This window comes from Triticum aestivum, chromosome 5A (genome assembly GCF_018294505.1).
Source record: "Triticum aestivum cultivar Chinese Spring chromosome 5A, IWGSC CS RefSeq v2.1, whole genome shotgun sequence".
In the NCBI taxonomy this organism is placed as follows: domain Eukaryota; kingdom Viridiplantae; phylum Streptophyta; class Magnoliopsida; order Poales; family Poaceae; genus Triticum; species Triticum aestivum.
Genome location: NC_057806.1, coordinates 592,833,573 through 592,850,774, shown reverse-complemented (window position 1 = coordinate 592,850,774; position 17,202 = coordinate 592,833,573). Strand labels below are relative to the sequence as shown.

Here is a 17,202-nt window from a genome sequence, read left to right as displayed (position 1 = left end):
TAAATATTGTAGGAATGAAGATGAAGGAGACCGAATTAGACACATAAATCCATGAGACGAAAGGGGTGACCTGGTTGTGAAATCTGGTGGTTTAAGTTGAAACTGGCAATTTCTTGATCTGCGAGGACCTCACTCGAACGATGGTGATGCCCAAGGTGGTGGATCTCTTCAACAGGTTGGCAGGAAGACTACAGAAGGGAATTTCTTGTAGTAAGGAAACATGGTAATCTCGGGACACCTTGAGGCTGGGTGTGAGTTGGGTACTGCAATGCATTAACAAGACTTCTATAAAGTGATGGATCCTAAGGGATGGCCATCAGTGGCAAATAGTATGGACTGGGTGTCAACGAGGGTGAAGATGGGCTTGGCATTAAGCATGGATGCAAGCGAGAGTCTGTAAAGCGTATTGTTTCTTGCAAAAAGGTGTTACCCATGAGACTAATCCCAACGACATATAAGGCAAGGTGGGTGGTGGCATTATTGTTTTAGTGAAAGGTGAATAATGAGGAGCCAAATTCGGACACAACAAAGCCTAGGGAGAGGGGATGTGTGCTAAACCGCATAGACCAGGCACAAAGTGCTTTCTTAAGGCCATATGGGTACTTGTGTAGTCAAAGAAACCTGAAGGTTGGAGACTATAGATTGTTTCAACAAGAAAACTATCGAGAGAAAATAGTTGTAGCTTGTGGTTGATGAATTTTCACCACCTTGATTGTTTTCCATTTATTTGAGAGAAACATGGACTTGGTTAAGCACAAAGGTGTAAAAGTGTTGGAGGGTAATATCGGCAATAGACTTGTTGTGTAATGGACTAGTTCGGTAACGCTGTGAGTACTCATCAAGAATAATGACATAAAATTCATAAGAAGGGAAAATACAATGGGAAAATTTCACAAATCATAATGTATTTTTTGGAGGGGTAGTAGTAGAAAAAAAGGGAAGAATCAATACGCAGGTAGGGCTGTCATCCAAACTGGCAAGAATCACAAACAAGAGTTTGCCGAATTTATTTATTACATGATGGAAGTAATTTTGTAGCTACTACAGAAACAGAAGCTTGCCCTGAGTGACTAAGACTTCAATGCCAGAGGTCGCCAGAGCTGGTTGCAGAGCAAACAATGGTGCCACCTTTATTCATCAAGCGGAAGTTGTAGATGTCTCCCGAGCTATTTGATCTCAGGGGGATTCTCATTGTTGCTAGCTCCTTTAAAGAGAAACCATAGGGATCAAATTCAAATGAAAAGTAAATATCACAACGAAAATTATTAAATAAAATTAAGTTCTTGATAATAGATGAGGAAACTAAAATTTGTTCAGATTGAAGGAATAACAAGAGTAGCCAATAGTTGTGATGGGGAGCCTCGAACCATTTCCAACTATAATATTAAGGGGAGTGTGCATTAATCGGGAATAAGACTTGTCTCATTAATCTCCGAGGAGGCTTCGTGGTCCATGAACAAATCATCGATGGAGTTGGGCTAGTGAGACATTTCTTATTTGAGTTTTCACCATGTAGCATGCAACATTTTTTAAAGCCAGTATGATCTAAGTATACCTCGACGTAGGCTTGGGATGGAGTGCTTGGATGAGGGTAGAACCAGCAGGAACGACAGCATCCAAGCACAACGCCACTGGGTTTAGTGGGAAGGTCGCCAACCATGGAGCGAATTTTACAGACTAAGGAAACTAGGGATGCCATGTTTTCCATGGCCCATGTGGTTGGGTGAGCCACATTTATGACTTCTGATGCGCCTATGCTCCGAGGAGCATCCACTGGGACAATCGTGATTCAAATGGTCATTTATGGAGCATATTCATTGTCTTGTTACCTGCTGCCGTGCTCCTAGAAGTTGGCGACTGCATCGCCACTTTTTGGCGAGAGTCATTGTTGATGGTGAGTGTCGGGGTGCCATTGGCGTGCTTGTGCCGATACATTGTGATTGCCTTAAGAAACAACAATGACTGTGCCTAGACGAAGGGGGAAAGGGCAAATGTAGGTGGAGTATGGAGGCCATTACCTGATATATGTGGCCGAGGCCGCAAATCATCACCAATGTGAGAGAGTTGTCGGTTACCAGTTTCTCATCGTTGGCGAGGGAGTGGATGAGCGCCCTGAGGCAACAGTAGTAGGTGGCGATGATCATGTCACCTCGAAATGTTGCCTAGAAATTTGTGCCAATGTGGATCGTGCATTTGGTAAGCTTGTCATCGAAGAACACGTGCAGGTGCTACCACATCGTGTTGGCTACGTTCTCTGTTGACATGTACACATTGTATATCTCACTAGATATCGTTGCATAGAGCCACATGATGATGGTGAGATGTTCCTTGCGCCACTTGATGTCTCAAGATGCAAGATCATACTCATGCTTGAGGTTAAGGCAGTCGAATTTGGTGTCCACGAGTTGAAAGAGATGCTTCCACTTGGTGTAGTTTTTGATGGCCAAGTTGAGTTTGAATGGTGATATTGGTCTGATGCATGGAGGGAGGAGAGAAGGAAGAGTTTCTTACAAAGACATGGACAATCCGAAGGTTGCTGCTATCAGAGGACTTGACAGTGGACTTGGTGCCAGTGAGGGACGCAACAGAGTTCTGACACATTGTGAAGGATTGGAAAGGAACTACTCTAATGCTAAGAAATTTTCTGGAAATCAATTTTTATTATATTTACGCTTCTGGGCCATGTATATATAGACATCACATATTAATACAATGGTAAGCTCTACAACCTAACTAAGTACATAATGGTCGATGTGTTAGGCATGGGAGCATCCTAGAGTGTTGGAGCATAAGGTGGTGCTAATGTTGTGCATCTATTGAGATGAGTGCACACCACAAAAGATCGATGGCTATAGGAGGTGATAATCCCACCTCTCATCCTTTGGTGGAAAGAAAAACAATGTATTCCCCAACATCTAGCATAAGTGTGTTCATTGGAACTAGAGATGTCAAGAGATTTGTCCCCTGAAGACGTATGAGGGAGGGGTCGTGAGCGAGGAGAATTTGCTAGACATTTGGCATGATTTTTCAAGGAGAACCCAATGATGAATGTTCCACACCATGGTCGTGAGCTTTGTAAACTATTTTCTTTCATGGGAAAAACATCGCAGTGCTAAGGAGCTGATGATCAAGGTAGAACACCACAAAGGCACCTAAGAGAAATGGGTTTGCCACGACATCACAAATATGCATCCAAGAATTTGAAGACACACACTAGAGGAATCAAGAAATTTGTTGTCTGCTTAAACATTCTTTGCCGTCAACTTGCTGACGATAAAATGAAGTCAGAAAAGAGCTACTTTGCCATGAGCTTTTCCTCGGCGAATGGAAAATTCTTTGCCATCAGCCAAACTCCGTATGTGTCGTCAGCCGAATAATAACAGATGGCAAAGAAAAGAATATTTGCCATCGGCCAAAATCCATCTTTGCTGTTAGCCTCAAACATCACAGACGGCAAATAAATGGGTAAATATTAGAAAAAAACACAGGCGCGCTGCTCGTCCTCCTCTGTCGAGGCTGAAGAGAGATAGGGCCATTGCATCATGCTCCTCGTGGGGAAGACGCCAAGTGGCACAAATATGGCAAGGAGGCGGGGTGTTGGCGCCGAGTTTGAGGCAGTGCCAGGGAAGAGGTGTAGATTCAAGGTGCAAGTGGGCAAGCCCCGGGTCTTGTCGTCAGGGAGTTTTGCAGGATGCATGGTCGGATGGATCCATGTGCAGGGAACTTCGTAGGATGACGATGAGTCACAGGTGATGGAGGGAGCTTCCGGGTGGCAGCCATGTCCTTTGAGGAGAGACAGAGACAGAGATCTGGGAGAGAGAGAAACATTGGAGAGAGGAAGAGCCAGGAGAAGAAAGGGAAGGGAGGAGGAAGGTGAAGGTGACACGTGATGGGCGGCGGTGCTCCTGTGGCTTCGGTCACCGGCGTCGGCCTCCGGCAAGGAGAAGGCGGCTTTCTCGGGTCAGGAAAGGGCGACGAGAAGGAGGTCCTCGGGCGACACCAGGAGGAAGGTCATGTGGCGGCGCGGTGCAAGGGCTGGGCAAGAGTTGATGCAGCGACACATGGATGGAGGTGGTGTGACGGTGCAACATGGAGGCAGGAGGTGGTGTGGCGACACAGGGCAGAGCAAGAGGTGGTGCGGCAGCATGCATCGAGATGCAGGTGCGGCAACAGTTCAGCATGGAGCCGGAGGTGGTGCAGCGGCGCGGGGAGGGAGGTGGTGTGACGGTGTGGGGCGGGAGATGGTGTGGCGCCGGGAGAAGGGAGAGAGGTGCATGTAGGGTGGAGTTGGGCAAGTACGTGCGTGCGTGGGGGTGGTGTGGTGCCACATCATAAATCTGCGCGATCGATCCGCGGGATGTGCTTTCTCTTGCCGACGACCAGAAAAAACTGACGGCAAAGTCTATCTTTCCTATCAGTCAAATAAAAACATATGGCTAAGTTTGTCTTTGCTGCTAGTCAAATAAAAAATATGACAAAGTCTTTCTTTGCCGCCCGTCAAATAAAAACAAACAACAAAGTGAGCTCTTTGCTGACATTAGAAATTTGCCGTCACTTTTTCTCTATTTTGCTGTCAGCCCCGATAAAAAGCTGACAGAAAGAGCTCCACAGACGGCAAATTTCCTAATACTTGTAGTGACACATACACACAACCCTGGTACAACTTGTCATCAAATTATTAAGGAGACATGTATTTGATACTTCCACTCTAACTCAGGGTGCACATGAGTGCACCGAAGAGAAATGACGGTGCGCTCCAAGACAGCGACGACAATGTGATCGTCCACCATGCCATCCTCTGCCTTACCCAAAAGAATGAAAGAGGTTGACCACGTTCTTGAGGGTCTTCAGTCAAAAAGAGATGGTGCCATGAAGCCCCCTGATCTTAGAAGCAGGCACCATCATCTGAAAGAAGGGCTCAGATGTCTTATTCATAGGGTGATGAATATAAAAAGCCATGAACACGACATCAAGATGGTGCTTCTTGCGCACCGACATCTTCTGTGTGCTAGAGGGCTGAAAATCCCCGGTCACCGGCTTAGCATTGTCGATTTTGAGCTCACTCTAGCATTTGTGACGGCTGCCAACTCTTGAACCACTTGCAGCTAACACGTGCGGTGTTTGGATTAAGGTCTAAGGACTAGAAAGGGTGAATAGTGCTATAAAATAATTATATCCTGATTTTAGGGTAGGAAGTTTTTAGCACAAGACAACAAGGTCAACACAAGCTTAAGTACTTAACAAGCATCTAGTTATAGAACATGATAGGATCTCAAGTGACCCCTAACCATCTAGGATGCGCTCACTAGCCAAGAGTAACAAGCAAAGAAAAGTCACTTGATAAGAACTCCCAGAATGATCTTCAATCAAAAATTCTCTAAAGAATCAAAGGGGTCACTCTCACCAGAATAGGAATTTCATGAAAGAGATGAACTAGAGATGTAGGTATGCAGGAAAGGGGAGTTCCTGGCCTTGGAAGAATCAAAGAAGTGAACATGGAACCACCCAGAACTTCTTTTCTTAAGTGTGATGGAGTGGGGTGATTTGAATAGGTGGATTGAGTGAGTGAAATGACTAAGGGTGGAAAGGAATGGTTGCAACCATGGATGGGTATAGGCTATTTGTGGATAAGTTCCAAAATATAGATGTTACTGCAAAAAATAAGTAACCATGCTTGGAAGGACCGGTAGTAGTTTATGGAACAACCAAGACAATTCAAATAAATTTGAATGGCCACAACAATGTTCAGGGACCAAATAAAGTAAATCACTCAGAAGTACCACTGAATGAATAAGTAGAGGTTTCAACTGAAAAAGATAACACATTTCGGCAAAGGCACAACTACTCAGAAAGTACCATGTAAAACCAATTGCTTGGTAGTACCATAGTGAGGGAGTAGTTCTTAGAATAAGAATCTACAGAAAGGAGCAGCTCGGAAGTTCCAGTTGAAAACGAAGCGAAATTACTGGACATATATTTTGCCCGATAGATAAATAAATCATGACAACTCGAAATTGCCGATGAGAAGTATTGTGGTCGACAACGACATAGTATAGAAAATGCTTCAAAGTGGATTTCTCAGCAGTTCCGAAAAAAATGAATAGCGGTTCTTAAGTATTGAAAAATATTTTCTCTAAGTATGAATAGCCCAAAGTGGCGCATAGTATGGGAAGATAAATCTTCAGATGTACCGGGGCTTAGAGAAACCCATACAAGGGGAATGGCTAGGAAGTGGATTTTAGAGGAATGATGTGTTTTGGCTCCCAGACTCAGATGAGCCCGTGAGTGAACAAAAAATCATTTAAAATACTAAATTAATTAAAAAAAACAGATTCTTTTGTAGAGAAAGATGCCTAGGTGCGTGATGTACGTGCCAAATTTCAGAACATTTGGATGTCCGAGTAGCTCTCGGCAACAAGGACAAATTTCGGGTCTATGAAAAAGTTTACTGCTTGTGCACTGTTCAAATCTGATTTATTTTTTTTGCTGAGAGCTACTCGGGTGTCCAAATGCATGGAATTTTGACACACACTTCACTCATTCCAATATCTTCCATGCAAAAAATTGGATTTTTTTAATTTTCCTAGTATTATTTTAAAATTTATTGATCACCAGGTGCAAATGAGCCTAGGCTCATAATTGGATATTCGACTTTGGAGGACTTTTTTATTATAATCTATTCTTTGGTTTTAAAACAAAGTACTTAGCTCTTGCTGCATTTCATAGTACGATTGTCCTACACTCAATGTGAACCCTGGATTCGGTAAACGCCTAGAAAAATACATGTTAAGAGCTTCAAGAGGACAAAAACTAGAGAAGTTGTTCGTGGGGTCATGAATGATACTTCACCTTTAGACCAAGACTTGAATAGGAAAATTAGTCCTACTCCCCGAAATAAACTCATTCAATACATTACTACATTAGTCATCTCAGTTTTGTCGTAAAACAACCAATTAGAATGTGTAGCTCGCCTACAATCAGCAAGCGGTGGTTTAGTCGGTTCCAGCAATGGGCAGCCACTTGCGGCGCGGCGGCCCTAGGTTGCAGCAACACGACACTGCCCTTGAAGTAGCACGTGTCACGTGGATTAGCAGACGGTGGTGGAATGATAGCCTAGAGATGGAAGAGGTGATCGGAACAAGTGAGATTTGGTAGGTGATGATGGAGTATAGCGCGAGGTAGGAGGGGTGAGGGAGGGGGGTGAGTAGGGGAAGATGAATAGATAGGGATAAGGTAAGGGGGTCACTTCACATAAGGCCCAGTACTATGGCATGTGGCGACCTGTCGAGACGGTCAACGCAAGCGCGCAATCAGCTGCCTAATTGGAATGGCACCTTGATTATACTACGTCAATCGGGGCTAGTTTAATGCCCTACATTAATTAGGCCAAGCTTGATTGAAATCATTCCTTTAATGAAATGTATTAATCATTCCCAATGTAAAGCTTTGAAACAAAGACAAGATTTGAAAACAGTCAACAAATAGCATGAAACTCAAAAAGACCATGGACAATGGGTCCATGCAAAGAATACCCCGTGCATAGTAGAATTGCATTTCTGATGACCATCCAAACTAAGGCTTGACAGGATGAGAGAGGTTTCGGGCTCGGCCAGAGCTTCGCCAGGCCTGACAAGTGTTCAGCTCAAAAACGCACGCTGCGGCCCAGTCCCACACTTGCATATAGTACTTCAGCACATACGCAAGCGTTATCAAGGCTACCTAATGAACCAAACGTAACCTAAAGCTACCTCGAGCCAGTTTCAGCACTGCTCTTTTATTTTTGAAGGGAAGGATACCAATTTTAAGGCACATAATCTTGCTAGACATACTTTTGGCCAGCCGCTAGAAGCCTGTGCACAGCCAGGACAACGGACGCCAGCAGCCAGCCCACGCCGACGAGGACGCCAGGCACGGCCACTGACGCATGCCTGCTTGCCGCCACGCGGACTCCTCGCTCTTAAGACCGGCACTCGCAAACCTACCTATCTACTATATATACATGGAAATGCTTGCATGTTACAAGTGAAATCTTCAACAAGCACCCAGAAACTAATTAGCAGAGTAGAAAAGGATCACGTACGATGCAGCCACAACAAACAGCCAAACATGGTGGAAATAGTTAGAAACATATGTGACGCACCTTCTACCCCCTCGTCAGGGTTGTCCACTTCTAATCCCCTCTGCATGTCGACATGGAACCAGATATTGCGCACCTCCTGGTAGCACATAGGCTTTGGCATGAAGTCGCAGGCGCCTTCATTGATTGTCCTCATCACCATCTCCTTGGAATAGTCCGGGGAGAAAACTACACAAACACATGCAGGATTGCACATCAGTATGTACCGATACTAACCTCACAGTAACCATGCATGCCTATATGTGTGCGATCACATTTCGAATACTCACTGATGACTGGGTAGCAACCCCGAACGCGCTCGAGGAGGTCGAAGCCATCGAATCCAGCTCCTTCTTCGCCACCGTGCACGACGGTCACGATGATATCGAAGTGGAAGCCCTTTCCTTTCTCCTCCACCTCTATCAGCGCTTCTCTTGGCGACGCTTTTGCCGTCACTGCATGACACAAACACGTACGTACAAGGTGATGCAGATCTCACAAGAATAGGCAGAGGAGACATGCAAAACTGAGGGGAGTAGATCTAAGATGGCCGCCCAGGTACCTTTGTAGCCGCACCTCTCGAGGATTTGCGTCAAGTCCTCGAGATCGTTTGGGTCATCCTCCACCACGAGGACCCTCATCCCCGCGGGGAAATCCTGGGGCAAAGTGTCCCTGCTGACACCAGATGGTAGGGCGTTGCCGTTCTCCATAGCACGCACACACCTTGCGCTCTTCAGAAGGTCTTTCCCCTTTTCGAGAAAAAAAGAAGGTACTGCTGGTGATAGAAAGAGAGTGGAGAAGGCCTGAAGATACGGCTCAGATATATAAAGCCAGCCGCAAGCATCTTTTTTCCTCACGAAACAGAGCAGAGTAATGCACTAAGATTTGCCATATATAACTTAATTAATGCAGTACACTAAAACTATATATTATGTATTAGTACAAGTAGCCTTTCCAATTAATAGAGTATAATAAAGACAGATGATTCCAATCATACCATTAACAGTTGCTTAATTAATGTAGTGCACTAAAACTCAATATTAATGCTCCATATAATGTATTAGAACTCTATATAATGCAGTAACCTTCCAAATTAATGTAGTATGTCAAAGGTAGAGGATTCCAATCGTGTAATCAGACGCCTCGACTCCTCAACACGTGTACCCCCGCAGGCCACACGAGAAGCACTTCCCCTTGCCTTAACCTTTATCTCTTTGTCTTTGCTGACTCATCCCCTTCGCTTGTGAATGGTCCCTTGCGTCGCTTGAATATCTTGTCTCTTCAATCACTTGGTACGTAGCTTATTATTTGATCACCCAGGTCAATGGTTGATCGGCAGCCGTTAACTGGTCAGTTGTTGAGCAGACAATTGTTTTGACCTTTGTGAAAAATAAATCTGAACATTTCAGATTTTTTTTTTGAAAAAACATGGATTTGAAAAAAAGTTCATAGATTTGCAATAAAAAGTTCACGAGTACGGAAAAAAGTTCATGAAATTCGAAAAACGTTCACATATTGTAGGGAAAAAGTTCATAGATTTTGCAAAAGTTCACGAATTTGCACAAATTCATCGATTTTGGAAAAGTATCCACAAGTTTGAAAAAAATCATCATTTTTTAAAACAAATCTTCAATTTTGCAAACTGGGAAAACCAGTTTGGAAAGATTTTCAAAACTGGGAGCTTCCGCGGACAGAAGAAAGAAGAAAGAAGAAAAAATAAGTAAGTACTCACAACATGTGAGATGTCCTTGTTTTCTTTTTTAAGAATGTGAGGTATACTAAACAAGATGGTCAGGAGTTGGAATCTCGTCGGACACGCCTCTTTTTGAAGGTTAATAGAAAAGATAAAAATGGTCTGGCTCGGCGAATGGGGTGTGTGCCAGTTTCCGGATAACACATTAACGGGCGCACAAGGCGCCAAACAGGAGTTGGCCCGGTTTTATTGTATTTCACTAACGGGCACACACCCCATTCGACTTAGAGGGCCAACCCATTTAAGAACTCTGGTGTGTTTTCTGCTGCCATTTTTTTTTCATTTTCTGTCTTTTCATTTTTTAATGTTTTCTATAAGTATGGTATTTTTTCAAAATCAAGAAGTTTCTTTAATTTTTGAGCTTTTTTTAAAACCACATGAACTTTTTTAGATTCATGAACTTTGTTTCAAAATTGGTGAATTTTTTCAATAGTCTAACTTTTTAAACAAATCCTCAAACTTTCAAATCTATGAGCTGTTTTGTCCAATCAACGAACTTTTTTCAAATCCGTGATTACTATTTTTCAAATTTGTGAAGATTTTCCAAATTCATGAACTTTTTTTGAAAAGCATTGAACTATTTAAAACCTTTGGACCTTTTTCCCATTATGTGAACTTTTTAAAAATTCGTCAACATTTTTTCATAATCGCAAAATTTTCAAATTCGTAATTTTTCTAAATTGGCAAACTTTTCCTTGTTTTTGCGTTTTCTTGGATTTATTGATTTTTTTTAAAGAATCAATTGTTGACCAGTGAGGTGGTCAACTATGGAATAGTCAACCATTGACCGAGCGAAGCAGTTGCGCCCTCACGAGCCATCGCTCGCCCGTCTGCTGGGCCGGCCCATTTTTGCTTGCGCATGGGTGCCAGATCCCCTAACCGGCACAGAAGGAGCCGATTAGGATGACACTTCTTTAGGACATCCCCTCAGTCTTGCTTTTCATTTTACTAGATTGTTAATGGCGCGCGTTGCTGCGCCCGTCTATTCTTAATTTTATTTTTAGGGACTTGAAGTAATTTATATACTTTGTTTGATGTATTAGGCTTCCTTGTAGGTTGTTTTTGTTTCCGCTTGATTTTTTCAACACAATGATATGTAATCGGGACTCACAAAAAATGATATGTAATAAGGGAGAGGAGCCGGTCAATCTACAATAATACTATGTAACTACAGAGAGAAATCCAGTTGGTTTGCAAGAAAGTAGTGTGTTCGAGGAAATCCAGTTTGGCTCTTGGGAGTATATGCTCCTGCGCCCAATTTTGTTGACCCGTGCAAAAAAAAAGTTGAATACCGAATTTTACACTTAATTTTGTTTTTTCACCAACGAAGTACTGCTATTCCGTTTCACATGAAAATTGTCGAGCACGCTTGTTACACTAACAGGAACACAGGAACATGTACACAAGAAGACAAAATTTTTCAATTTTATTTACTATTTATTTTGAATTTACTATTCATCTGAGAGCACATGCAGACGTGTTGGTTCAAGTCGTGGTATCGTGGTATCAAGTGTATGTGATTTAAATTAGGATGGCTGATGGGAACATTTTTTTGTGATTGATCATCTACTGTTTTGGCTCCCAAAATAACTCTATAGCAAAATGTTGCAGAAATTTGCAATACAAAGTTTGAGAATGGTAGATACATCATGATAAATAGGTTGTGGGTAAAGCAGACATGAGAGCAATATAAAATAGTTCTACATACATATCTTTACATCTATAAACAAAAATAAGATATAGTGCTAGTGTTACCATATTTAAATTTGAGGTTTTTCCTATTATTAAGAGAGAAATGTTTAGGTACAATAGTACAAGAAATGAAATTCATAGAAATGATGTTAACATCATGTCTTATACTCACATTTCTTTGATTCCTCTTACCTAGTTTCTGCGGTGGTTCGGTCCAGTAGAAAAGATTGAATGGGGCCGGTGTGCGGTGAAAACGGGTTCATCAAGACAGTTCTCTCCTTAAACTCGGAAGAAGGGTACTTGAGTTGGATCTTTAGTTGGCCCATCATAGCAATTTATGTACAAATCTTGCTTCGGGGTTAGATCATTCAAAAGTTGTCAGGCTGGGTAGGCTTTGGAAAAAAAAGGCTTTGCTCTTGTTCTTTCTGCTCAACTTTGTAAAAAATAAAGAATCGGCTATAAACCTATCACAAACATACATTGCGCACTTAACAATCAATTCAATCATACTAAAAATAATTCCAATACCCCCAAAGGAGAAAGTTGCAGATAGAGTGCAAAAGAGACTTTACTTAACTGGAATGCAAGAAGCCATTTAATTACGCTACATTCTGAAGTAGGAGAAGCCACATCCCCATCTCCAACATCTCCTCCACAATCAGGCACATACTGGAAGCACCAAACATTCAACAATCCTTTCTTCTTTCAAAGAACTGTACAGACATTATATATGTCATTTTTCATATAGGAACAAACTAAGACTGTGTACAACAAGATTATGCATGCATCTAAGGATCTACCGTCCTAAATAACCTGATGCATCATGCATATATATAGCGAAAATAATAGTGGACAGTAGCATGTCATGAATATTTACGAACAGATAAAAATGGAAAGTAAGCAATCGTATGAACACACTGACTATGGAATAAAATATGAAATTCGACTAAACTAACCTTTGAGCAGCCATTGGGATCCTCAGTTTTAGAATTCAGGAACAAAAATAACCCGAGAAACACCCTGCAGAAATTTGTTGAACCAATAAGCTAGAAGCAATCACAAACACTTGGGCGACAATAACTGCAACAAATTAAAAGCGGAAATCAACATCAGTAGGAGCCCGACCAGAGTATATATATTAAGTGCCAAGGGATTGTATTGGGAAAGGGAAATCTGCATCAAAATTGAAGATGAGGGGCGACATAGTGGAGAAGCGTAGCTCTTGATGCTACTGTAGTACTGCTGGAGGAAGAAGGGAGAAGAACCTGGGTGACCGGACAGAGCATATGTAGGTACCTGACCTCCACCATCCGTCTTGAGGCGCAACCCCACTCCATTAATGCACTAATGTTCTGTAGAAACGGCTGCTCCGTGCACTGCATCCTCATCAATCTCTGTCTATGCGTGATTAGAAACTGAAGTGTAATTGTGTGTTTGAAGTCTGAGCGGAGCAGTTTCCAAAAGATGAGGCGCCATTACCCCTTTTCTGCCTCGCTGGCGGATCTCCTGACGGCTAGATCGACCGGCCCCGGTGTCACGACCCAACGAAGAGGGGGTGAGAGGGGATCGAGATCGGATCGGGTAGGTGAGGAGAGCAGGTGAGGAGAAAGGTGAGAAGGAGAAAGAAGATTTGATTCTGATTACTCGCTGCCTCATCATTCGATCACCGCACAATAAGTAGTTGCCCTCTGGGCTCGCCCTGGGCCGCAACCCAACACACACACATTACATGGCCTCAGGCCCAACACACGGTTGCGGTTCAGTTAGCATCTGCTAACTGAACTGCACTTGCAGTCCGCTGCAGATCGCCATCTGCAGGCGTGACATTGCCCCTGTCTTGAGAAGGAGCTTCCTCCCAGATGCAGGCCAATGGGTATCGCTCCTTGAGAACGTCGTAGTCTTCCCAGGTTGTGGCAGTCGGTGGTCGGTTGGACCACTGAACTTGCAGTTGGATTACTGGTGCGTCGCCCTTCTTCATCATACGACGCTCCACGATGGCCACTGGTTCTGCATCGCCGGCGACCAGGTCTGGTACTTGCGGCAGCTCCGAGAAGACAGGAGTGTAGTCAGGGGTGTAAGGCTTCAATTGGGAGACATGGAATACCGGATGAATGCGGCTGTCCGCTGGCAGTTGAAGGCAGTACGCTAAGGTGCCGATCCGTTCAGTCACCGTGAATGGCCCGTAGAACTTGTAGGAGAGCTTCCGGCATGGGCGATTGACGATGGATGATTGCGCGTACGGTTGTAGCTTGAGTAACACTTGTTCGCCGACGTCGAATGCGCGCTCGGCACGGTGACGATCGGCCTGCTTCTTGAAGCGCGTCTGTGCTCTGGCAAGCTGGGCACGGAGGCGTTCCGTGTGCACAGCCCAGTCCAGGTCGTCCGCGGGCGCACTCGGAGTCGAGTCGGTGTTGAAGTGCGGCAGTCCGTCCAGGTTGGGGTCGACACTGTAGAGTGCCCGAAAGGGTGAGCACTTGAGAGATGTGTGATGTGTGGAGTTGTACCAGAACTCTGCTGCCGGCAACCACTTGCTCCATTGCCGTGGGGTGTCGTGGACGGCGCATCGAAGGTACATCTCGAGGCACTGGTTGACTCGTTCCGTCTGGCCGTCCGTCTGGGGATGGTAGGCGGTGGAGTAGAGAAGCTTGGTGCCGGCTGTGGCGAGCAGTTCGCGCCACATTGTGCTGGTGAAGATTTTGTCTCGATCGGAGACGATGGAGCGAGTGACGCCGTGCAACTTGATGACGTGCTCCCAGAATGCGCGGGCCACCTGCGCCGCGGTGAAGGGGTGATGGAGCGGCACAAAGTGCGCGAACTTGGTGAGCCGATCGACGACGACCATGATGGAGTCGCAACCTTCAGATTTGGGTAGACCCTCGACGAAGTCCATGGTCATGTCCTGCCATGGCGCGTCAGGAATCGGCAGAGGTTGCAGCTTGCCGGCCGGGTGCTTGTTCTCATGCTTGGCATGCTGGCAGATGCCACACTGGCGAACGAAGTCCTCCACGGCGTGCTTGAGGCCAGGCCAGGCGAAGAGCTTGCGTACGCGGTGGTAGGTGGCCGTAGTGCCGGAGTGGCCCCCCACCGCGCTGTGATGAAGCGCGGCGATGAGCTTGGTCTGGAGCGCGGAGTTGGGCCGATCCACAGGCGCCCCCGATGGCGAATTACTCTGTTCTGTAGTGCTCGGCCTTGGTCGTCCTCGCCCACAACCGCGAGCTTAGCGAGCAATTCTTGCGACTCGGGATCGGTTTCGTTGGAGTTCGCCACCTCTTGCAGCCACTGGGGCTGGCACATCGAGAGCGCGTCGAGTGCCAGTAGGTGGCCGACGCGAGACATGGCATCGGCGGCGCCGTTGCCGACGCCTTTCTTGTAACGGAAAGAGAATTGAAGGCCCACCATCTTCGACATGGCCTTGCGTTGCAGGTCGGTGACCAACTGCTGATCTCCCAATGCGCACAAGCTCTTGTGGCCGGTGACGATTTCGAACGGGGCACGTTGCAGATATGGCCGCCACTTGTCAATGGCCATCATCACGGCAAGGAATTCTTTTTCATACGTGGAAAGCTTCTGGTTTCGCACCCCGAGAGCTTTGCTGAGGTAGGCGACAGGATGGCCGTCTTGGGTGAGCACCGCGCCCACGCCAGTGTCGCAAGCATCGGTCTCGATGGCGAACAGGCGCGTGAAGTTGGGAAGCGCCAAGACCGGCGTGCTCATCATCGCCTGCTTGAGCGTGTCAAATGCTTGTTGTGCCTTGTTGTCCCAGACGAATCCTTTCTTCGAGAGGAGCTGCGTCAAGGGCTTGGCGATGATGCCATAATGAGGAACGAATTTGCGGTAGTACCCTGTCAACCCCAGGAACCCGTGTAGCTCGGTTGGTGTCGAGGGCACGGGCCAGGCCTGCATTGCACTGGTCTTGCTTGTGTCGGTGGCGACGCCGTCTTGTGAGATCATGTGCCCCAGGTACTCAATACTTGTTTGTGCGAACGAACACTTGTTGGCCTTGGCGAACAGCTGATTTTCGGGGAGGAGGTCCAGAGTGAGGCGCATGTGTTCTTCGTGTTCCTGCAGGTCTATGCTGAAAACCAAGATGTCATCCAAGAAAATAATGATGAACTTATGAACGTAGCGGCCGAAGACAGTGTTCATCAAGCACTGAAACGTAGCTGGCGCGTTGCACAACCCGAATGGCATGACGCGGAAATGGTAATGGCCGCGATGTGTCTTGAAAGCTGTTTTCTCTTCGTCCTCTTCCCGCATACGGATTTGGTGGTATCCCGCGCGCAAGTCAATCTTGGAGAAGTATTTGGCCCCGGCCAGTTCATCGAGCAGCTCATCGACCACAGGCAAGGGAAACTTGTTTTTCACTGTTGTTGTATTCAAACGTCGAAAATCAACACAGAATCGCCAGCTGCCGTCCTTCTTTTTCACGAGCAGCACGGGCGCGACGTAGGGACTCATGTTGTGCGCGATGAGACCCGAGTCAAGCATCTCCTAAACTTGCCGCTCGATTTCATCCTTCTGCGCCGGCGAGTAGCGGTACGGCTTTGTGTTGATAGGTGTGGTGCCTGGCTCCAGGTTGATGTTGTGGTCGTACTGACGTCGCGGGGGCAGGGTGTTTGGTTCAGCAAACACGTCCTGATATTCGTGTAGAACTTTCTGAATACTGGCTGGGATTGGTGCGAGTGGTGTTTCTTCAGTCTTCTCCACGGTGACAAGGGCAGCTGTTCAGATGTCGTTTGCCACTTCCATGCGATGAAGCTCATAAGCATCCAGCTCGGCAGTGCGAGACAGATTGGTGGTTTTTACTCCTTACAGTTTCACGGTCTTACCCCCGGTGTCAAACTGAATTGTCTTCAGTTCCAAGTGGCACCACATCGGACTATGGGCGGAGAGCCAGTCAATGCCCAAAACGCCATCGTATGCACTAAGTGGTAACACTCGGAGATCAGTGTTGAAGGTGTGGCCAGGCACTGTCCAGGCCAATTTGCGCACCAGCTTGTTGCAGCACAGCTGCTGTCCATTCACCACACGAACTGACACAGGAGGTAGTTCTTCCGTCTTAGCAGCAATTCGAGCGGTGAAATTTTCGCTAATGAAGCTGTGGGAACTTCCCGAATCGACTAGCAGCAGCATGATCTGATCGCCCACTTGGGCGCGTAGACGAATTGTGGATGACCCTTCCTCGCCAGACATAGCATGCTGGCTCAAAGAGCAGCATTCTGGTTCTTGCTGCACGGGTGCATCCAATAGTTGCAGCGCGTGCACCGTGTCGTCTGACAGAATTTCTCTGAATTCGCCCACTTCAATCATCAGAATCTGTCCTGTGCGTTTGCACTGATGCTCACGGGAGTATTTATCCCCACAGCAGAAACACAGTCCATTAGCTTGTCGGAATTCTCTTAACTGTCGTTCCCGAGCAAATTCATCGTTCGCTGGGCGCTGTTGTGCTGCTGCCCGAGCTGGATTGGGGGCTACTGTTGCTGCTTGTGGAGGTGGACGACCCACTGGTACGACCCGCTGTCGCTGTGCGCGTTGTCGCTAGATTTCCTCTTCCTGCATTCTTGCGAAAACGGCAGCTCGAGTGATGCTGGTAGGAGCTTGCAGACGGACGCCCAGACGAAGCTCATCCTTGAGCCCGAGC

General features: G+C 46.0%; 1 protein-coding gene across 1 annotated transcript; it reads right to left on the bottom strand.

Moving 5' to 3' along the window:
* Nucleotides 1-830: 830 nt before the first annotated feature.
* Nucleotides 831-8,901, bottom strand: LOC123107856 (two-component response regulator ORR27). The gene is made up of 4 exons (XM_044529761.1): nucleotides 8,679-8,901; nucleotides 8,407-8,571; nucleotides 8,141-8,305; nucleotides 831-1,204 (listed from the first exon to the last, which is right to left on the bottom strand). Exons 1-4 carry the CDS (start codon nucleotides 8,824-8,826, stop codon nucleotides 1,167-1,169), a joined length of 516 nt encoding a protein of 171 aa, XP_044385696.1. The 5' UTR covers nucleotides 8,827-8,901; the 3' UTR covers nucleotides 831-1,166.
* Nucleotides 8,902-17,202: the final 8,301 nt, after the last annotated feature.

Bases quoted from the DNA above. Each gene is read 5' to 3' on its own strand.
- LOC123107856 (XM_044529761.1), bottom strand. From the start codon at position 8,826: ATGGAGAACGGCAACGCCCTACCATCTGGTGTCAGCAGGGACACTTTG. The intron at 8,572-8,678 runs GTACCTGGGCGG...TGTGTCATGCAG, and splicing joins CGAGAGGTGCGGCTACAAAG to TGACGGCAAAAGCGTCGCCA. The intron at 8,306-8,406 runs GTGAGTATTCGA...GTGTTTGTGTAG, and splicing joins GGGTTGCTACCCAGTCATCA to TTTTCTCCCCGGACTATTCC.